Below are 21,929 nucleotides of genomic sequence, written 5' to 3'. Positions count from 1 at the left end.
CTGCCCTGGGCATGAGGGATGGTTTCGGGAAAAGCTACGGGATGGGGTGTGCGTGCAGGGGGTTTCGGGGGGCTCGGAGCAGAGCTGGACTGGTGCATGGGGTACACGCTGCAGGGTGCTGAGAAATCCCATATGAGGGGCCCCACAGCTCCCATCCCTGTCCGTGTGTCCCACAGGGAGCGAGGGGACCCCCAGGGTGCTCCCCGTCCCCACCGTGCTCATACCGAGCCCTAAAAGCACAGCACCCCGCAGTCTCCAACCCCACAGGGTTTCGTCTCGGCCTTTTATTTCTATTTTTTCCTCTGGTGATAACCCCACACCACACAGGCCGCAGCCCCCTGCCCCGCTGGCACCCAGCGGGATGGGGACATCGCTCAGCAGCAGCCCCGGGGCCCGCAGGTGGCAGCGGGACCGCAGGCAGGAGCCGGGGCCGCCAGCTTCTCCAGCAGCTGGAAGGGGTCGCAGATCTTCTCCTGTAGGGCAGAGGAGAAGCCGATTTAGGATCAGGCCGCAGGGAAACACGAGGCCCCCCATGGAAGCAGCGTTTCCCCACCACTCGCTCCCTGCCGCCATGGCGGATCAGCCTGGTGGCTTTCCCCTGCCCTAAGGAGGGTGCTGAGAGCTTCTGGGGGGGGTTTCACTCTGCTTTTTTATCTAAGAAATGCCTTCTGCTTGGACAGGGACCCAAAAGCCCCAGCGCAAGGCTGTGCTCCAGGGACGCGCAGCTGCAGGGCTTTATCTCCCCGGCCTACTGATGACCCCTGCTGGCCCGTGTGGAAGGATGGCCGTGAGGATGAGGAGGGAGGCTGCCAGCAGAGAGATAAAAGTGTTTCGGGCTGTGGGGTCAGGGCCCAGAGCTCACAGCAGCAGCGAGGAGCAGCTGGGGTGGTCGCTGCGCCCCAAAGCAGGGAGGAGCTGTCCCCATACAGACCCCAGGGCTGCCCAGCCACCAGCCCCAGCACCCCAACTGGGCACGTACAGGGGCAAAGGGACCTCTAGCAAGGGACAGCAGCGTCCCCAGCCCCAAATCCAGCACAGGGCTGCTGCTACCAACCTTCACCCTCCTGCCACAGCAGCCCTGGGGTGCGGCAGCATCGGCCCCGGCGGCTCGGATGAGGAATTCCTCCGCAAACCTGGAGCTGCGCAGCACCGCGGCCGTCTCGGCATCCACATCCACCGCCTCTCCTTCCTGGGGACACGGTGACAGGCACGGGGCTGGGACACACGGACCAGGGTCCCCCAGCCGCCCGGTCGGATATGTGGGGACTGAAAGCAGGGCTCAGCCCGGCCCAAAGCCTGGAGGAACACCCACAGGGAGCAAGCAGCGGGCTCCAAACCACCTGGTGAAGCCGCCAGGGATGTTCTGCTCCCATCTCCACAATGCACAGCTCTGGTTCCCTCTCCCTGCCCTATTTGCAGCTCTTCTGGCTTATATTGCTCCCATCCACCACCTCATCCCCTAAACCACACTGCATCAGTGCTGCCCCATCCCCAGCCCTTCAGGCCGGGTCTGCTCGCCATCCCCAGAAGCCCAAAACGCACCTCCCCGTACCTTGAAGGTGAAGTTGGCATCAAACACCAGCTCTCGCTCGTGCCCCACGATCCCACCATTGTAGATGACCTGGCCCGGCCCGGCACGGCTGCTCCCCGGCACCTTGAAGAGCCGAAATGTGGCGGAGACGAAGCGGCAGTCCCCTAAAAAAAAAGAGAGCCCAGCGGGCCAGGTGCTGAGCACAGGGTCCCAGCACCTCTCCCCGGGGCCAAACGGAGCCACTGCTCCCCGTCAGGACCCTCACCGACAACACCCTCCAGCTCCTTGTCCCCGATGGTGATGGGGCTGGCGGTGACCAGGCGCGGGGGGCTGAAGCCCACCTCCTCGGCGATGCTGTAGAGGTCTCCCCAAAACAGGGCTCCCGCCAGGCACTCCCCTGGCACGACAGCACACACACGGGTGACACAAGGCAACAAGGTGCTCCCCGTCCCGTGTCACCCTATATCCAGGAGCCCTACACACCCCACAGCACCCTGTGCTTCCTCACGGCCTCGCTCAGGCGCTGGCTGGCGTAGACGTCGCTGAAGTACATCTCTCCGCCGGGCTGGAAGGCAGTGGGGCAAAATGGGCTGGGAAATGGAGCAACGGCCCCCAAAGTGGCCCCAACCCCGCTCCGCTCCCCACCTTCAGCACGCGATAGGCCTCCCGCAGCACGGCCCTCTTGTCAGGGGCGAGGTTGATCACGCAGTTGGAGCTGGAGAGGAGAAGACCAAGGCTCGTTTGCACCATCACCTCCTACACTCAGCACCGTCTGCTGCTGCACAGCCTGAACTTAGTGCAGGGTTCAACCACAAAAAGGGCAGTCCCCACATTCCCAGGTCCCAGCCCAAATCCTCCTTGGGTTTTTCCCTTTCCTCACACGTGGCTGAAGCAAGAAACCTGGTGGGATGTGGGTGCAGCCCCCTGCAGGGTACCTACATGACAATATCGTAGCTCTCATCAGCCAGCCCGGCATCACCCAGCTTCTCCATGTAGCCCTGGAGGAAGTCCACGTTGGGCTTTCGGTAGCCAAACTTCTCCATGTGATACGCGATGTGCTTCCTCGCCACCTCCACCTGGGAGGAGGAAGGGAACGAACATGGGGGGGGGGGGACACGGAGAGGGGACAAAGCAAGCCCAGGGGTTGTCCCCACACCCTACCTGGCCCTGGGTCATGTCAATGCCGGTGACGTGGCCCCGCTCCCCGACCAGCTGGCTCAGCAGGTAGCAGTCCCTGCCGCTGCCGCTGCCCAGGTCCAGGACCCGGCACGCTGCCAGGCACTCGGGGACAACCAAACCACAGCCGTAGTACCTGGGGGGGGGGGGGGTTACCACCCTGGCTCCTGCCCCCCGGGGGCTGCAGCCCACGGGGAGGTGGCAGCAGGAGGAACTCGCCCGGAGCTCACCTGGCCACCACCTCCTCGTGGACGCGCTCCAGAGCATCTCTGATGGCCTTGGGGACCGGCCTGGCCGAGGTGACGCAAGCGTTGGTTTTCAGGTCCTCCGACTTCTGCAGCTCTTTGCCGTAGTAATCCTGAGGTGCGAAGGACACGGGGCACCCCACTGCAGCGAGCTGGGCCACGGTGACTCCGTGGGGTCACAAAACACGGGATCACGCCCATGCTCAGCTTATATGTGCCCCCCAGAGCCCTCTGGCACCGCACCCAGCTAAAAATCAGGTTAAATACCCACCCTGCTTGGCTTCACCTGCTTGTATACACACACATCTTTGCACAGGAGGGGATTTAATTGCTGTTTGTAATAATTTTTCAGGCCACGGATGCTGTTTCCCTGACTGACGGGGGTGCATGCAGAGAAACACAAGCTCGCCCTGCTCCCTCCTCATCCCCACATGGAAACGAGCAAAGCGCCTGCTCCGAAACCCCGCTGGCAGCAGCCAAATGCCCTTAGCACCCTCACTCCGGTCCCCAAATGAGCTTTGTCCCCTGACTGGCAGGTGTCCTGGCACTGCCTGGGCTCGGCGCTCCCTCCCCGGCCGCCCCGCTCGCCCCCCTCACCTGCACCTCGCGGTGGATCTGGTCCTGGGGGATCTGTTCGCGGGGGATCTGTTTGTGGGGGATCTGCTCCCCGCACGGCGCGGCCACTGCAGCAACGGGGGCACAGGGTTGGTGCCGACGCCACCACCACGGGCACCACGCCAAACCCTTCCCCAAGGCCCTCACCCCCCTCCCCAAAATACAGGAACGCTTTTAGTCCCTCTAGCAACCCCCGAGGAGACCCCAACCCAAATCCTAATGGGAAAAGCACCCCGTGCCAACATCCCCCCCACCAAAACACCCTGACCCTGCCTGCCCTGGAGGGACTACCCCCAAGGACGTCCCTATAGGGTGAATCCCAACCCCCTGCGGGGTCCCATGGGGTCCCCCCACAGGGCCCTGGCACCCTAGAGCCGGAGCCCCGGGGTGCCTGGGTGCCTTACTGCCTCCGGCTGCGGCTCGGCCACGCTCCGCCCCGGCGCCCTGCGCCGCCCCAGGCCTGGCTTCCGCCCGACACCAGCTCCTGCCAGGCCTGAGATTTGGGTAAAAAACCTGGGTACGCAGCCACGCTCGCTACCGGCACCCACGGTGTCACCTCACACCCACAGCCTCAGCCTTTGGGTACCCCCACCCTGCTGTGTCCCATCCCCCGCCCCACTTTCTGCTCGCCCCAAATGCAGGGAAACCCCAGTGGGATGCCCCAGCCCCTGCAGAGGACCGGAGCTCGCAGGGGAAAAAGCTGCCTGCTTCTCCAAAAGCTGGGGGAAAACCTTCTCTCCCCAAACACAGCTGTGAGGCCACGGATTAGGAACCCCCCCCAGGGCACAAACGGACCCCAGTGCCCCATCCTTTAGGCATCACAGCCCCTGCTATCAAGGTAAGCAGGCACAGGAGGTGAAAAGATTAGACTTAGAAGCTGAAACCCAAGCCTTAATAACAAAGCAAATCATTTCAGCTCTTTATGCATACAAGCAAGTGCTTCCAGCGTGCTCCAAGTGCTCTGGGTACATGACTGATGAAAAACAAGACACAATATTTACAGCCCGGACCCCACCTCACTGCCCAGGAAGCAAACGGGAGCCCAGTCACCAAGTCATCGCCACAGAGCCGTGCAGAGCTGACTACACCGGCTCCTGATTTTCTTTTGCATCTCCCTGCCTGCTTCCCAGCTGTGTCTCTGGACACCTTCCCAACCAGATACAGCCACCCAGCACTTCCAAGGCTGCTTAATCAAAAGCTGGAGCAGCAACCCAGCGCAGGAATGTGGTTGAAGGCCGAAGGCAGTACAGATGGGTTGGCAAAGGGATGGCGTTCCAAGCTCTGGCTTAGTGGAAAATAAGATAACCTCAGAGCGGGATGCTCGCCAAGGCATGTCCAGCTGGAGCAGGGACAGAGGTGTCTGTGCAGAATCACGCTTCCCAAAATTCTGGTCTTGGACGGGCACCTCAGCCCACTCTGAAGCACCTCACCCACCCAGCCACTCACAGCTCCCACTGATTAACATGCCCTAAATAAATTGCAGCGACCATCTGTGCCTAAATAAGGACCCGTGTCAAACTTCAGGCACCTGTATTTAAAACCCACATCTCTAGTTTGTACATTTATTGGGAGGGGAGGAGCTGTTTTGTATGAAAACTGGCTGTGTGATTGCTGGTTGTTGGCAGGCACCAGCAGCATTATTCCATCACCCTTCAGGAGACGGATGCTGAGCAGAGCTTAGATGGGAAATAAAATTGTCCCGCTCCGGCTGTGAGAAACATTGGACAGCCGAACATCTCACGTGAAACACGGGAAGTAAGCGAACACAGGGATCGTTGGGGGAAGGGAACTTTCTGCTAAGATGGTTTCAGTCACACGTGGGGAAGCAGGAGAGCGTTCTGGAGACAGAGACGTGGATGGGATCGTGTGAGAGGGGCCCACACGCTCAGAAATGTGTGCTCTGCACGTATCCTAGCGGGCATCCAGCACCGTCCAGACACAGTCCTGAGCCCCGGAGGGGACAGGATGCCTGGCTGCCCTCCGTGCCAGTCGAGAAGTCCTCGTGCCTTCAGCTTCGCTTCATTTCAGCAAGTGACTCAGCTGGTCCCGCAGGTTCGATGACTGCTCGACACTGGGGACAAAACAAGAAGAGGCTGACAGTGAGATCTGATCCCCAGGGAGCACCCAAGGGACGGGAAGAGAAATCCCGGGGTTCCCCACCCCACCTCCCCGTGCCCGCAAGGCAAACCGCACTTCGTGTACTCGTGCACGTTAAGGAAAGATCCATAAGTTTTCAGTAAAATCATCCCTTCACCCAAGATCTCATCTCTTTGCAGTACTGACCTTCACAGAATTGAAATGATATCTTGCTGGGCCAGCATGTTTCAAAAGCAGCTGCAAAAACCTTCCAGCTGCTTCTCTCCCCCCCACACACCCCATTACTCTTTCCTTTCCCCATCAATCTCTACGTGCTGTTTCCCACGTCCTCTTGGCATTCCCTCCGCTAGGTACTCACTTCTTCTGGATTGCTTCCTGCCTAGATGAGAAAAGGAGAGGAAAGAGCATTAGAAAAGCACAAATTTCAGCAACACCACTCGATGGTGATGAAAAGGGACTCAAACAAGGGCTCAGGAGCCCAAAACCCTCACGTGTGTCTGGATTAAGCACCCCGCAGAGCAGGCGGTGCCCCCCTACTTACTGGTACTGCAGGTGCGTGGTTATTATGGCCATTTTCCTCAGGCTCTGTGGAAAACAAGACCAAGAATGAACGTTTGGCTCGGCAGCAGCTCCGCTCCCCCCGCCACGCGCAGATCTCTCATTTTGGGGCTCCGGGAGCGCGCCCGGCCCCCGGCCCCAAAACCCTTTTCCCCTATTTCCCAGCAGTTTTGTGCTTACGTCCTCCGAGTGCAGGATGGCGTCCTCCTGCAGCACCATGTTCCTCGCAGCCTGCCCCAGGAGCTACAAGACAAGGACAGCGCTGCCAGACCCAGACCCAAACCCCAAACCCCAACCCCAAATCCAACCCCAAACCCCCCCCAAAGGGCCAGGAGCTGCCCTCGGGACTACAACTCCCAGCATGCCCCGCGCCCCGCACACACCACTCAGCGCGCCCCCCCTGCTGCCTACAACTCCCAGCATGCCCCGCGCCCCGCACCGCCGCACCACCTGCAGCCCCTCCGCCTTTCCCCGGGCGCCCCGAGGCCGCGTTGCATGCTGGGACTTGTAGTCCGCCGGCCCGCCCGCCGCTCACCTCGGCGCTGCGGGAGCCCTTCAGCACCTGCTTGGTGAGGGCGATGACGTCAGTGCCGCAGCTCGTCACCTTCTCGGTCAGCAGCCCCTTCACCGAGTGCCCGAACCGCGCCTGCGCCTCCGCCGCGCCGCCCGCCGCCATCTTGCCCGCTGCACGCCCCGCCTGCGCCGCGCCGCTACGGGCAGCGCTGAGGGACAAAAGAGGCGGGAAGGCGAAGGGCGGGGGGGTGCCCAGTGCTGACCAGTGCTGCCCAGTACTGACCAGTACGAACCAGTTCTAACCAGTCCTACACCATATTGCACAGTGCTGCCCAGTATTGCCCAGTGCTGCCCAGTACCAACCAGTTCAAACCAGTCCTACACCACATTTCATATTACCCAGTAGTGCCCAGTATTAACCAGTTTAAACCACCCCTGCACCATATTACCCAGTACTAACCAGTACTAACCAGTACTAGCCAGTTCTGCACCACATTGCACAGTGCTGCCCAGTATTGCCCAGTACTCACCAGTACTCACCAGTCCTGCATCATATTACCCAGTGCTGCCCAGTACTAACCAGTTCTAACCAGTCCTACACCATATTGCCCAGTACTGCCCAGTACTGCCCAGTGCTGCCCAGTACTAAACAGTTAAAACCACCCCTGAACCATATTACCCAGTACTAACCAGTACTCACCAGTACTCACCAGTCCTGCACCATATTGGCCAGTGCTGCCCAGTACTAACCAGTTCAAACCACTCCTGCACCATATTGCCCAATTCTTCCCAGTGCTGCCCAGTGCCCCAGCCCCTCAGACACCGGGGGGGTCTCACAGCACACCAGCAGCCCCCAGCCCACCCCAGTCCCTGCCCCCAGAGGAGCCCCCAGGGCCTCCCCCCGTGCTCCCAGCCCCTCCGCCCTGTCCCCAGCTGCGGAGCTGGCCTGCTGCCCGTCACGGCCGGCCGCCATCCCCCCGATAAGCAGCCGAGCCCGTCCCAGGGTCAAGGGGACTCTGCCGGGCGGGTATAAATTTTCGGGGGCCGCACAGCCTCACAGCCTCCCCACCATGCTGCCGCTGGCCGCCCTGCTGCTGTGCCTGGCCCTGCTGTGCGCCTGGGGGCTGGCACGCCGCCGGGGTCCCATGGGGACGGGGACGGGGATGGGGACGGGGACAGGGCGGCTGCGGAGCCTGCCAGCCCTGCCGCTGGTGGGGAGCCTGCTGCAGCTGGCCGGGCACCCCCAGCTCCACCTGCGGCTCTGGAGCCTGCAGGGCCGCTACGGCAGCCTCTACGGGCTCTGGATGGGCTCCCACTACGTGGTGGTGGTCAACAGCTACCAGCACGCCCGCGAGGTGCTGCTGAAGAAGGGGAAGGCTTTCGCCGGACGGCCCCGCACTGTGAGTCCGAGGGGATGGGTGGGTTTGGGGGACCCCCCTGCTGCAGGGTGAGGATGCTGCGGGGCTGCCTGCCTGACCCTAAAGCTGTGTACCCCACAGGTGACCACGGACCTGCTGTCCCGGGGGGGCAAGGACATCGCCTTCGCCAGCTACAGCCCCCTCTGGAAGTTCCAGCGCAAGCTGGTGCACGCCGCCCTCTCCATGTTCGGAGAGGGCTCGGTCGCCCTCGAGAAGATCAGTGAGTGTCCCCCGCCACCCCACTATCATATACGTGTGTGTTTTCTGTCCTTATTGCCTCTCTGCTCCATCCCTGCTGCCTAAACCCCTGCTGGAGGTGCCTCCTGCCACCCCCTTGGCCACCCCCGGGGCTCACCGTCCCCTCTCCTGCCTCTCCTTCCCCCCCAAAAAAAAAAAATAGTCTGCCAAGAGGCTGCCTCCCTGTGTGAGACGCTCAGCGCCGCGCAGGATGCAGCCCTGGACATGGCCCCGGAGCTCACGAGGGCCGTCACCAACGTGGTCTGCTCCCTCTGCTTCAACTCCTCCTACCGCCGTGGGGACCCCGAGTTCGAGGCCATGCTGGAGTACAGCCAGGGCATCGTGGACACCGTGGCCAAGGAGAGCTTGGTGGACATCTTCCCCTGGCTGCAGGTGAGCGGGGACACAGGAGCTGAGTGGTCTTCTCCTGAGGGAGGAGAGGAAGGAGCTGGAGGTTGAGCTGGAGCTCTTTTGCTGTAACGGGGCTTTTCTCCCCCAGATCTTCCCCAACAAGGACTTGGCCCTGCTGAAGAAATGCCTCAAGGTCAGGGATGAGCTGCTCCAGCAGAAGTTCACCGAACACAAGGTGCCCAAGGGGCTGGGACAGGGGGCTGCGGGGTGCTGGAGCTGAGCTGGGGGGGGCTCAGCTGTGTCCCCTGGCAGGAAACCTTCTGTGGGGACACCGTGAGGGACCTCATGGATGCCCTCCTGCAAGTGAGGCTCAGCGCCGAGAACAACAGCCCGCCGGCAGCAGGGCTGGAGCTGACGGACGACCACCTCCTCATGACGGTGGGGGACATCTTCGGGGCTGGCGTGGAGACCACCACGACCGTGCTCAAGTGGACCGTGCTCTACCTGCTCCACTACCCTGAGGTGAGGTCCGTGCCCCGCGGGTCTCCCTCCTGCACCAGGGGCATCGCAGGGGGCTTTGGGGAAGGATAATGCCAAGAGAGATGTCAGGCTCTTGGAGTAAGGGGTATCAAGCTGTGAGGAGCACTTTGCTTCTGCCCCCATCACCTGCTGGTGGTGCTGGGTGCTGACGCCCAGCCCTTGCTCCCCTCCCAGGTCCAGAGGAAGATCCAGGAGGAGATGGACCAGAAAATCGGCCTGGCCCGTCACCCCCACCTCAGCGACCGCCCGCTGCTGCCCTACCTGGAGGCCACCATCAGCGAAGTGCTGCGCATCCGGCCCGTGTCCCCCCTGCTCATCCCTCACGTGTCCCTCACCGACACCAGGTGAGACCACCGGGGTGTGGGCGGTGGCGGCGGGCAGGAGCGGCCCCCTCACGCCGTGTTCTCCCCGCAGCATCGGGGAGTACGCCATCCCCAAGGGCGCCAGGGTCATCATCAACCTCTGGTCCGTGCACCACGACGAGAAGGAGTGGGACAAGCCCGAGGAGTTCAACCCCGGTGGGTTTTGTGCCCTGTGGTGTGGGGACACAGAAGGAAAGGGGCCAGGAGGTCAGGTCCTGCTTCTCCCCAGATGGGGAGCTCGCACCCGCCTTGCCCTGCTCCTGGTGGGAGGGACACGGAGGGGCTGAATTTGGGCAGGTGTCAGGCAGAAAGGGACCGATCCCTTTAGAGCATCCCATTATTCCCCTTGCAGGACGCTTCCTGGACGAGAAGGGCCAGCACATCCACTCACCCTCGCCCAGCTACCTGCCCTTCGGGGCCGGGATCCGCGTGTGCCTGGGCGAAGTCCTGGCCAAGATGGAGCTGTTCCTCTTCCTGGCCTGGGTGCTGCAGAGGTTCACGCTCGAGTGCCCCCCGGACCAGCCCCTGCCCTCGCTGGAGGGCAAGTTCGGCGTCGTGCTGCAGGTGCAGAAGTTTCGGGTGAAGGCCAGGCTGCGGGAGGCCTGGAGGGCGGCCTCGTGACGGGGACACCCGTGTGATGGTGGGGTGGACGCCACAGAGCCTCCACCCTGCCTGCCTGGTGGATGCCAGGCTGCCTGAATAAAGCAGTTCCCAACCCAGCATGACTCCAGCTGCTTTTTGGGCAGGTGACAGAGGGCGCAAGCAGGTGGGAAGGTGCCCGAGATGTGTGGCAGCCCCAAAACCTCCTGTGTGTGCTGGGCTGAGATGCCACAGCCCCTCCGCATGGCTGCTGGGGGGTGAAGGTCTCCCCAGCTCCATCCCTGAGCCGGGGACAGCGTGCTCCCTCTGGCTGGGACCTGCTTCATACGGGGAAAAGAAGGAAACAGCTTAAATTTTCCTGCTGCTTTAGCTCCTGCCTGGCTCCCTGTGTGCACACATACAGGAGCATGTGCCCATGTCTGCACACCCCTGTACTCACCAGCGTGTGCAGCCACACGAAAGCACAGGGATGTGTTTAATGCCCCCACACATGTTTTTATGTCCATACACACACGGATGTGCACGCACAGCCCCTCCCAGCTGGGACGTCAGCTGCCATAAAACGCCCCGCCAGGGAGGGCAGTGTGCAATTAGGTTTCTGCTCCTCGCTTGCCTGACCCTTTTTAATATTTAACCAGGCGGCAACACGGCTGCGCGACCCCTCCCCAGCCCTGCACACCTCCACGCTCCCTCCCTGCCCGTTTCCCCCCGTGATTTAACTCTGAATCACGGGGCTGGTATTCCCAGCCGGACAGCTGCACGGGGCCGCTGTGTTTGAACACATGGGTCCAAGCCCCCAGACCCCACCAGGCAGCTTCAGTTCAGCTGGTGGCAGCCGAATTCTCTTGCCACGAGAAATGGAGGTCCCTGAAACACAAAACGTGCTGATCCCTGGTGCCTCGGTGCCCAGGACGATCCCTCTGGTTTCATTCAGATTGGGATCCAGTGATCCCAAACCTGGCTGTGGGAGGGCCGGGGGTGACCTCGGCAGCAGCCGCCGCTTTCCCTGCCAAAATAACCCTGCTGATGTAACCACCCGGGTCGCATTGCGTCTCTGCCCTCCATCTGGGGCTGCCTGGGACGTTTGCACGGGGGAAAAACAGGCTGGGAGCGTGCTCTGCATCCATGGGGCTCGGGAGGCAGCTACGTGGGGCTACGGGGAAGCAGCGTGTCCCGTCTCCTCCCGCTCCCTACAGCCTGCGAGGGAGGAATCGATGGCAGGAATTGATGGCAGGAAGGCGGCTTTCCCACAGCTTGCCCTGAGCACCATGAGGAGGTGGCTGTCCCTGGCCAAAAACAAACCGAGAAATGAAAACAAACCGAGAACCAACCCCGCAGCCCCCCAGGCACGCAGCGCACGGCGCTTGCACCACAGCCCAGGCGAGCCCCGCTGCGGGGCACGATTCCCATCTGATAACAGAGCCGGGCTGTGAGGGAGGTGGGAAACAGCTCTGAGGAAGAAAAGGGAACGGTCATGGCCTTCCCGGGATGTCCCAGCTGGGACATGAGGAGGAGGAGGATGGGATCCTTCAGGGGTCGGGAGGCAGGAAGCTCCGTGGGCCAGGCGCCGGCCTCTGACGCACATCCCGGGGCAGAGCCCGGCGCAGGCCGTGGCTGGCGTCACCAGCAGCCGCTCGGCAGAGGCCATACGTGCTCCTTCTGCCTCCGAGGAGGCTCGTCCCGGCCTCCTGCCCTGTGGCCATGGGCAAGGCAGAGGCTCGGCTGCACCGCGGCTTTCCCGGCCCTGTTCTGGGCAGGTGAGCCTGCCCTCCTCTTCTGGTGGTAGGGTTACACAAACACAGGCATTTCCCACCTCTGGCTAGGAAGACATAATGTACATAAACAGAAGGAAAAATACAAAGCCTCATACTCGTTGAGGGGACCTCAGATTTTTGCTTTTTTCCACCTGTCCTGTCCCCATGCCACCTGCCTGACACCTGGGTCTGAAAACCTGAAGCACTGAGAGCACCACACTCACAATCCTGCACACGCCAGCTTTCTGCCACAAGAACAAGAGGGGTGTAGGAAAAAAAATAAATAAAATAGACATGGCTTGCAGGCTGTTTGCTTCTTTCTGGTCTTGAAAAGCCTGAAGAAAATGGAGGAGTCCGAGAATGGGCACACCACTGCTTGTTCCTGATTAGAAACACCCACTGGCACTCACCTCAGTGTCCGGAGGACTGCGGCTTCTCCTGCCCTTAGCGAGAAGGCAGGAAGGCAAACACAGATTTTTGTCTTCTGGTAACAGGAACATTGGCAGAAGTTCTCCCACCGGCTCAGGGCCATTCCCAGGATTTATAGCAGGAAAATCCCACACCGTAAGGGCTGATGTGTTTTTTTTTTTTTTTTTTTTTTTTTCCAGCTTCCTCCATGATGCGAGGAACAAACCTCAGTGCCAATATGTGGAGAATTTCTAGGGGTGGCAGCGAGGATCTTTAATTTTAATTCTCTTCTCAAAAGTGTGAGCAGAGCTGCAAGCAGCCAGTCCCTACCTGGCTTTATGGTGAGCCAGCCCACCCCAGGGGTACGCTCCAGCTGTTATCCTCACAGGAGGCATCCAGAAACAAAGTTCCCTGAATCCAGACCAAAGTCTTTAATTCTTAAGACCATCCTAATACATGTACACCTACTGAAGTGCTGTTTTGATGGAAGAGAAAAGCTGTGAGGGGCAGAGGAGCAAAGTTCTCCTACAAGTTGCCCTTTTTTTAAAGTCAGAAGTGTTTTTTTTTGTTTGTTTGTTTGTTTGTTAAGTTAGAAGTGTGAGTTTTACCTTCAAGCATGTAAAACACTGAAATAAGCACCACTTATCTTGCTCTATCATCTGTATTCAGGTCAGTGCTACGTACCTCCAGTTAAAAAAAGCATCCACCAACTAAAGAGATCTTTTTCTTAACTCAAAAAATGATACACATACACGCAGGCAAGTTATCAGAAAAGACATTATATTTTGGTTTCCACCTCATTTGAAACTGATTTTGGTTTTCAATCAATCAAATCTGAGTATGACTGAGTTCAGTTTTCAATTTTTTTTTTTTCCCCATAACAGTAATGATCTGGACGACCATAATTATAAAAGGGACGGGGAGAAAACCCAAGAACAAGATACACAGTCTGAATTGTGCTCTCTTCCACACGAGCACTCCAGGGAATGTTAGTTTCAGCTCTTACTTTTTTTTTTTTTCCCTTCGGGTTGTTACTAACAAAATCTCTACCGTTTATTAAAGCAAAGCTACAGTAAATTTTCTTGCAGTCTTACAGCAGGTTTTCATATTACCAGTAGGACTCGCATGCATGGATTGCAGTCACACACACACGCTCACAGACATTATACAGTAGCCAGTTGCCACCATAAAAAGAAAAAAAAAAAAAAAAAAGAAAAAGAAAACAGACATTCATTTCCTGTAAGTGGTCAACATCAGAATCGCACCAAACTTTTGGATTTAAAAAAAAAAAAAAAAATACTGCACAGGTCTTCCACATCTACATGGTAAAGTCATCCCTTCGCAATGGACGGAGCTCTCGTCTCCATTTGTTCAACATGCATCGCTGAAGCTTGAAGGCACGCTGGCCAAAGAGAGCCCTGTTCTTTTTTTTTTTTTTTTTTTTTTGTCATCTTAACTCAAGTGTGCTGCTCTCGGGGTGCAAAATAAGGAAAAAATAAAGCCAAGCCCTTTTGCAGCACACCAGGAAAAGGTCATTCGGAGACCACAGTACTTGGCAGGCAGCCCAGCTGCCCTGATTCTACTTCTAACTGTGCTCTTGGAGGCATTGAACAAATACACTTGTCTTTGAAAATGACATATAAAGGCAAATTTCTGCAAACCCTTTCTTTTCAGACTGCTTGTGGTAGACTAACACTCCTGGAAGAAACTGGTCCTTCAGTTACCAGCTTCAAGTGGGAAACTTCCTACCTGCTGTCTTAAACACTGAAGCACCAGAGATTATAGGGCTGATGTGTCGAGGCGTTCATCAGCTTTGGGAAAGTTTAACACACACACACACGAAAAAAAAAAAAGTTAAAATGAAAAGAAATCCACAATGCCTCAAGAGCACTATATCAAACCAGAACTCTTGGGCTACTGACTGCCGGCACTGTCAGAAGCTGCTGGCTTCTGGGAAGACACCTGGAGGTTGAAGCCTTATGGTGATTTCGTATCCTCCCAGGGTGAGATTTGCTGAGCTTTACTGATTGCGAGACAAAGCAGTGTTCTGGAAAACTAAAACCAACAAACTCATAATAACCATCACCAAAATCACCATTGGGAAAGTTCAATTTGCTAGAAGGTCTCATTGAGAAACGTCACCCCCTGCCTCACAGAGCAGGATGGACATGATTAACAAAACCCAGAGCAACCCGTCCCCCACAAGCTGGGCCTTCGGGACTAGTCCCCGAATTACACCGGAGGGGAGGAAAACTAAAAAAAAAACGGTTGTATATCACCTTTTCCTCCTCTTAAAGTTTTAATCTGCTTATTTCACTTTTATTTCTTTGTGTTGTTTGTTTTTTATTTTTTACCCCCGATTCTCCCTTCCACTCTGCCACCTTAGCTGGGGGAGTTATTGGTACGAGAGTTTGGAGAGTCCTGCTCATTTATTGTGTTCAAGAGTACACACACCGGCTGCCGGGGCAGGTGGTGGTGGCTGTGTTCGCGGTGCTGCTCTTCCGCGGCATTAAAAAGCCCTTCCTCCTCGTCCCCGTGCGGGCGGCCGCTGCAGCTGTCGCAGAAGTCCAGGGGCCCATCCAGAGCATCGTCGATGAGCCCGTCGAACTCCTTGAGGTCGTCGTCGTGGTGGCCCCGGTTGCATACGCAGACCTCGATGCCCGAGTCGCCCGTGAAGCGGCGCTGCCTGCCCGGCGTCTTGTCCTTGGCGTCGGGGATGGCGCTGCTCTGCTCTAAGCTCTCAGAGCTGTAGCCTTTTAGCAGTTCCTCCTTGCACTCCGTATCCTTTTCGGGACTGGCCCTCTCCACTAGCTCAGCTCCCGTGCTGGTGCCACCACCGGGCTCCACGCTCTGCATTTTGGCAACTGCTCGCTCGACCAGCGCGGCGGTGGAAGGCTCGGGGTCCCCGAGGCCGGGGGACCCGGTGTTGTCAGTACTGCTGTTATTGCCGCCGGGTGCTGCCGAGCTGCTCTGTGCTGGCTGCAGGGTTCTTGGCGTGTCTGGGATTGTGCTACTGCTGCCTGCTGGGACGCACTGCTGGTGTAAGGCACTGTATGGCGGTGGCGGGGTTGGCGGTCGGTTCACCACTTCCTCGTAGGGAGGTAGTAAATAATTTGGCAGAAACCCTGAAAGCGGGAGGCAAGGAGAAGTTATTTCGCGAGCAGCTTATCTCGGGGAACTCGTTATTAACGTAGGTCGGTGGGTTGGTTGTCATCTACCAGCACCTCGCCACCAAACAGCTCAACGGGCTTCACAAGCGGTGCCAAAAATTAAACCAAAAGAGATGTTCTGTGCTTTACAGAAGCAACAATTGCAGCACAGGAGGGCACAGTTACAGGAGGAGATGGACACAGCTGGGAACAGCAGCCAGACCTTATGGCTCTCAGGTCTACCAGGCAAACCTAACCATACCCCAAATGGCCCCATAAACCACACCAAGGCGTGGCCTGTGCTGGCTAGAGGGAACAGCACAGGAGATAACCTGCCAGCCCTCTCCAACACTGGCTTCTCAGCTGAGTTTCCACTCTCAAGAGCAAAGATTTCATCTCACAAAGCTTTGTGTGAATATGAAGAGACACAAACTGTTACCAGAAACTCAGCATCGGGGCTCATGGTTGTTGTTTCAGTGGTAGATTCAGTTTTTCTGGTCTGGTCAGAATAAACTGGCAGTACCAGCAAGAGAAGTGAGTTCGTTGTACTTACAGACCCTCAGATCTAAGAAAGATTTTATTTATTTCATAACAGGCAACAAAATAGCCTATATAGACCGAACGGACTTAAATAATGGAAACCTTCAGAGATAGCACTGTATTTTTCCATGCGTAATTGTGTATCCCTGGGGCTGGGGAGGAAAAAGCTGCTGGGGCAAGAGTTGAATGAGAAAAGCAGGTCTGCACATGCAATTCGACAGCCTGTATAGGAAACTCAGCTGTGGCACCTCCAGTCAAAGGCTGAGGCTCCCCACTCCAGCACAGCACAGCAGGGCACTACGGTCACGAATCGATGGTGCTTTCCCATCACCTCCATCCTCCACAAGCCCCGGTGAGGCAGCAGAGCTGTCCCCACCTCCCGCTGAGCCCAAGCACTGCTCCCCACGGCCTCTAGGATAAGCGATGCGAGGTACGTACGTAAATAGAAGGGCAGGGCTGAGTAGTTGTGGGCTTCCCGGTAAGCGATCAGGTTGATCTCATGTTGCCGCTGCTGGGCCTGCAGCCGGTGCTTGGTGCGTCGGTGGTGGCAAACACAACAGCAGCTGAGAATGATGATGATGGTCCACACCAGCCAAAACCCTGCAGGGGGGGGAGAGCGAGATGTTAGCCAGGGTGCAAGAGCCACATCCAACCCTGAAAAACCTATAAATGTGACGGGGAAGATCCCTAGGAAGTGTAGATCTGAACCCCGTGCTGCTCTAAAAGCAGAAACACACGGATTGGGAGGTTCTGCACGTGCACACCTGCATAAGGGACTGCTGCTCTGGGAGCCTGCGCTGATTTGGGTCATTTTGTGCATGTTTTGGTACAACATGGAGCACGCTTGCTAGTCACAGCTCTGGAGGAGAACAAAATAATGGAGCTGTGGCTCCCCCGCCCCCAAAACCCATCCATCCCACCCCTTGGAAATCACTTCTTTTGGCAAAAAACATAAACAGATCTGTGAATAGCATTGAATTTGACTCCCACAGCCACTTCGGTTTGAAAATAATAATCAAGACACAAAAGACACTCTGCAGATTGACCACAGAAGAAGAGAAAAACCCCAAGCACTACGTTGGGCTTTTGTTTGCGCTGCCCTTTAATTTCTAGCCCAAACCCCTCATTGTTATGCTTAACAAAAACATGCTCTTTTTACATAGACGTCTCAAAATATTTTTAAAACTTATTTTTGCATTCAATGCCTTAAATTACCCGAAATTAAATTAATCCAGCCCCCCCACACCGAATCCTCAAGAAACCCAACTTCTGCTCTGTTTGTGGCCGCGGCGGGTTTCTGCGCGCTGCCACAGGACACGCAGTGCTCTTTAAAAGGGAATTTAACATGAGCGCTGCCTGAATTTCCTCCAGTCCTGCTACAATGCCAAGTAACTCTCCCCCCCCATGCTCTTTAAAGCTCCCTTCCCGCTTGCATGCATTAGAAACACGGCTCAGAGAGATATCAAAGAGCTGCACCGCTTACGCCAGGTTAGGGTTTTGCCTCCCGCAACTGCAGCCCGCAGCCCTCTCTGGCTCAGAGGCATGTGTAACCTTTATCATTTTTTGAGCTTGATTTTCGCAGCTAAAAATACCAGGAGAGTTCCTCCTTTATAAACACGAGGCCTGGCAAGCACTCCTCAGCAGAGATCGCAACACAATTTTTTCTCTTGGTGAGACTTCTGCCGTTCTTTATTAATCCCAAACACACAAAATCAGTGCAAAAAAAAAAAAAAAAAAAAAAAAACGTTTTCAAGGGGGTCATTCTGCCCTGTGATATCAACCTGCTTTTTTTCTCCCTAATAAAAACCTCTGGCCTGGCTTCCCACCACCTTGTTTTCAGCATCCCCTTCGGAGCCAGAAGTGTTTTCTCTGCTCAGAGCTGGGTGGGGAAAGGTGAACAGTTTAGGAATCTCAGGAATGAGAGGAACATTGCTCTGTCTCAGGACAAAGTGCAATCAAGCCGTATCGCTGCTCTCGGAGCCGTGTGCAGGTGAGCTGGATGTGCTGCACCGTGCCTTGCAGCGTTTTGAGCAGGGACTCGCACCTCCCTGTGTCGTAACCCGAATTTCTCCCTGCATTTTGGCACAGCAAATCGAAATCTCCCTCTCGCCTTGCACAACCTGTTTCTCTAACGAGCAAGGCTCTACCTTGTACCCAAATTTATCAAAACTCGCTATCAAATAAAGGTCTTGCATGCTCCTTTTTATTTGTCTACTGCCCTCCAGGCACCCTCTTGTTCCTAAAAAGGTCTTTTTATACAAGTTACAGGGATCCTTCAAAGCCAGGCGTTCGCAGTCACCGTCTCGCAGTTTGAAAACTCCAATACATTTTAATTTTTTGGGGACGGAAGAAGGTTCCTTGGCCCGTGCTTGCTGAGGAAGCAAGAACAACTCCTCAGAACCAGGTCACTCACACAGCACGCTGCCGTGTGCCGAGGCAGGCCCGCAGCTCATCTTCCAGTGCTCCCTATTTTCGGAGAGCGATCCGTGATCCTCCGCTCAACAACAATGGAAAATTACGCCTGGCTATCCAGGGATTTTAGCTAGTTATGAAAACAGATGCTTTTTAACACGTTTTTTCATGTCCTTTCCCAAGGACTCTGGAGGCCGTGGTAGCAGGCAGCACTTAGTTAGTTAAGCTGTCCTGGAGAAGCGCCACTGTTAAGCAATCTCAGCTGTAGCCGCCGAATTTTTCTGCAGGGAATAACTGCTCCCACCCAAGCCTGCATCCAGTGGATTAAAAAACTATTTCTTTAGAAATCTCCTCGACCCAGTCCAAAGAAATCCCGAAGTGCTTTGCAGACAAACTGACGGACAAGCTCAGGGTAGGGGTCAAAGCAAGCTCAGCCATCGCCGAGAAGACAGGCAGCGGCTCTGTAAACAACAGGCAGGAACAGAACACAGCACTTTGGGCTAATAAATTAATGCTGGATCCTACTGAAACCGCAGGTGGCATTTTTTAAGTAAACAGCCCATAATTTACTGGGTTGCAGTCTGGTCACGGGGCCAGGAGCAACACCTCCATGCTGGTGCCAAGGGTCTCCGGGCGTGCTCGCGACCACAAACGGACGGGACTTGGTGTTTTTCATGTGAATTTCCAGAAAAAGAACCCACTAATACCACGCTATTGCCTGGTTTCATTAACCACGGATGCTTCCTGGAGCTTCTAGGAATTACTCAACTCCTGACTCAGCACGAGCCCCGGGCTTTGCCTGGGGGATCGCAGGGGATCGGTGCCGCGTGCCCACCACAGCCGCTTGCTCCACCTGGCTCCTGGCTTCTTCTCCAAGGGCTTTGTCCCCGCCTTGCCACGCAGCAGCACTGGGAAGCTGCTCACCTGCTCGAGTCTGGTTGTAGGTCTGGGTGCAAGCCCAGCATGGTGCCGGGAGCCCGCAGAAGGCCCCATAACGTGCCCTCGCCAGGAGGCTGGGCACAGCTGCAGAACCCAAAACCTGCAGAAGCCCAGCAAACAGACAGTCCGGTCATTTATTTGAACTCCAGCTGCACGTAAAGGCCCAGTGTAAATATTATGTCTGAAAGTATGGAGAGAACAGCGAAGATGTCCAGGGCCGAGCTGTGCATTCGCACACCTGGTGCTGCTCGCCTTCCAACTGAGCAGCAGGGAGGGAAGCGGAGCAGAGCGCTGGCCCACGCAGCTCGTTTGGCAAGAGGGGAAGGAGGGGAATTGCAAATCCATCCAAAGACAACACGACACGAGCAGGGAACGTGGAGGCTGAGCGCTGTAACGGTACACGCTAACACCTGGCCCGTGGCAAAAGCAGGCACCAGCTCTGCTTCGTGCTGAAAACGGGTGAGATGTGCAGAGGCAGCAGAAGTCTGGCATCAAAAGGTCTCCAAAAGCCAACTAAAACTGGGCTTCCAGTTGCTTTCGTTGTCCCAAAAAGCTTTCCCTGTGCTCTTCAGCACGTGTCTCCTGTCCATATGGACAGGAGCTGGTTTCAGCTGCACCGTGCTGAGCTGTTGCTGCAGCCACTGGAAGAGGAGGAAATATTGGGAGGCAGAACCAGGTCTGGCAGTAATTGTCCCATTCGAGAAAGAAGCTCCAGGGGGCATTTCCCACTGCCAATCTGTTTGTGACCACAGGAATCAAAAGCTCACTGAGATCAGAGGGGGAGACTGACAGGCAGAGAGAAAAAAGGGTCTTTGGGGAAAGAACTGCTGCTGGTGGACACCATGGACAGAAGTGATGTTTGGAGCTGAACACTCCAGGATTGTGAGATTTCAAGGCAATTTCAGGCTCGCCCTTGGTTTATGGAAGAGTCAGAGGTTGAAATGCTCTGCAGTCCAAAAAAGGCTGAGAAGTGCTGAGTTCTGAGAAGCGCTGCTGTATTTTCTGTCAAATTCACTGGTGATGCCAATGGGTTGGTAATGATGCAAGCAAAGAGGGACTCAGACACAGCCAAGGAGTTGACTTTTGCCAAGAGATTTCCCTGCCAGAGCATCAAAAGCTTTCATAAAAATAAAACAGAAGAACCAAGCTCTTACCAGCATCACACAGGCTCGGGGAAAAGCTGCAAGCTCTACGTGAGCACCAAGCTCCGAGGATCCAAACAGGAGCTGCAGGAGGACCTGCAAAGAGAATTGCCTCCCAGGGAAGTCCTCTCTCACATCTCTCCCATCAGAGGTCACACACTGGAGATGTTTTCTACCAGCCATGACAGAATGTGCCAGCCTTAGAGCTTCAAGAAAACCTGAGGCACTGATCAGTTTTGCCCAAATTTAAGAATAATTAAGAATAAACCACCTCAAGGGTAAGAAACAGAGCAATCTCTCCCTGTGAAAAGTGGGGAGCAGTGTTCAGCCCGATGCCGAGGAGGACATGTACTGTGCTTGCTGCCTGGGATGCTGCCATCAGCAGTCCCATCGAGGGAAGCTCCTTTTATCCTGTGCAAAATGGAAAACATGTTTTCTGGAGCGTTCCAAGGGTAGGAACAGAGAAATCTGCCCTCAAGTTCACGGTAAACTTGGGCAAATGCCATTGCTCTATTGGCAGGAAGTCCCCTCAAAGGGAGCCAAAATATACTGCAAAGTGTTTTTGTGTCTGCCTGACAAGCATCTGGGTAATAGCTTTGGCTTCACGAGAGCTGGTTCTAAACAGAAGAAGAAGTGGGACAGTTTCATTGACTAAAATGCGATCTCCCAAATAGCGGCCTCACAGTTGGCCATGCCTGGAAAAAGAAATCGTCTCTCCCAGGGCCAACGCTATCATCAAAACCAGGAGAGAGATTTAATTGGTACCACAACGCGGATGCACTTGGGTTTTATAGTGTCCTTGGCACGGACACTGTGTCGTCTCCTGCCTCTTCAACACGAGCCCGCGTGAGTCAACGCTGCTGCTCAGGAATGCGAGACGAGGATCCAGGCCATGGGCCTAGGAACATTTTAAAGAAAAAGAAGGCTGCTGAATGACCAGGTCCCTCCAAGCCTGTCTCTTCCATACCTCCTGCCAGCACAAAGTTGCCTGCAACTGTGCTTTGAGGTGGTTTTCAGGGAACCAGCACAGGTTGAAACTCATCTGGCCCAACCAAATAGCAGCGAGAGAATGACCGTGACTGTCAGTGACAGCTTTGTGTCAATTTAAGTCAGCAGAACTGCAGCCCCAGCCCGATCACACTGCGGGAAAGAGTTATTGAACTGCAGTGGTAAAAGGAAAAAGCTGAAGGCGACATCTCCAGCTCCTGCTCACTGGCTCCCGGACTGGTGACTCGTGACAGAAGGTGATGGACATCAACTGCAGCTGGTTTCTAGCTTTCTGAAGAGTGGCCAGTGTACACAGTACATCCACTGCTGTGAGATAAGATGGAAAAAAATGTGT

At 56.2% G+C, this 21,929-nt stretch overlaps 4 protein-coding genes across 7 annotated transcripts in view; 1 reads left to right on the top strand and 3 right to left on the bottom strand.

Annotated features, from left to right (window-relative positions):
• Positions 1–252: 252 nt before the first annotated feature.
• On the bottom strand, positions 253–4,044 carry AS3MT (arsenite methyltransferase). The gene is made up of 11 exons (XM_027459855.3): positions 3,972–4,044; positions 3,550–3,635; positions 2,938–3,065; positions 2,693–2,843; positions 2,471–2,607; positions 2,177–2,246; positions 2,015–2,096; positions 1,797–1,928; positions 1,553–1,695; positions 1,055–1,189; positions 253–473 (listed from the first exon to the last, which is right to left on the bottom strand). Coding segments are annotated over exons 1-11 (1,164 nt in total). The 5' UTR covers positions 3,973–4,044; the 3' UTR covers positions 253–374.
• A 1,071-nt stretch (positions 4,045–5,115) lies between these two features.
• BORCS7 (BLOC-1 related complex subunit 7) lies at positions 5,116–7,618 on the bottom strand. 2 transcript variants are annotated; one of them, XM_027459857.3, is made up of 6 exons: positions 7,436–7,618; positions 6,785–6,944; positions 6,403–6,465; positions 6,206–6,249; positions 6,023–6,043; positions 5,116–5,638 (listed from the first exon to the last, which is right to left on the bottom strand). In XM_027459857.3, exons 1-6 carry the CDS (start codon positions 7,507–7,509, stop codon positions 5,587–5,589), a joined length of 414 nt encoding a protein of 137 aa, XP_027315658.2. In that variant the 5' UTR covers positions 7,510–7,618; the 3' UTR covers positions 5,116–5,586. The 2 variants fall into 2 exon arrangements, with proteins under 2 accessions (XP_027315658.2, XP_027315657.2); XM_027459856.3 differs by having other exon boundaries at positions 6,758–6,944; positions 7,436–7,560.
• Positions 7,619–7,790: 172 nt separating this feature from the next.
• Positions 7,791–10,362, top strand: CYP17A1 (cytochrome P450 family 17 subfamily A member 1). Its single transcript, XM_027459850.3, has 8 exons — positions 7,791–8,135; positions 8,235–8,373; positions 8,554–8,783; positions 8,890–8,976; positions 9,054–9,263; positions 9,456–9,625; positions 9,696–9,799; positions 9,996–10,362. Exons 1-8 carry the CDS (start codon positions 7,806–7,808, stop codon positions 10,262–10,264), a joined length of 1,539 nt encoding a protein of 512 aa, XP_027315651.3. The 5' UTR covers positions 7,791–7,805; the 3' UTR covers positions 10,265–10,362.
• Positions 10,363–13,168: 2,806 nt separating this feature from the next.
• WBP1L (WW domain binding protein 1 like) overlaps positions 13,169–21,929 on the bottom strand; it is a 54,180-nt gene continuing 45,419 nt past the window's right edge. For all 3 annotated transcript variants that reach the window (XM_027459852.3, XM_072039748.1, XM_027459854.3), the window contains 2 exons: positions 16,533–16,694; positions 13,169–15,530 (listed from right to left, as the gene is read on the bottom strand). In XM_027459852.3, coding sequence (XP_027315653.1) covers positions 14,788–15,530; positions 16,533–16,694 — 905 coding nt within the window. In that variant the 3' untranslated portion in view covers positions 13,169–14,787. The remainder of the gene's footprint in view (positions 15,531–16,532; positions 16,695–21,929) is intronic.

This window comes from Anas platyrhynchos, chromosome 6 (assembly GCF_047663525.1).
Source record: "Anas platyrhynchos isolate ZD024472 breed Pekin duck chromosome 6, IASCAAS_PekinDuck_T2T, whole genome shotgun sequence".
NCBI lineage: Eukaryota > Metazoa > Chordata > Aves > Anseriformes > Anatidae > Anas > Anas platyrhynchos.
The sequence above is the reverse complement of the archived record's forward strand: the minus strand, read 5'-3'. Positions and strand labels throughout refer to the sequence as shown.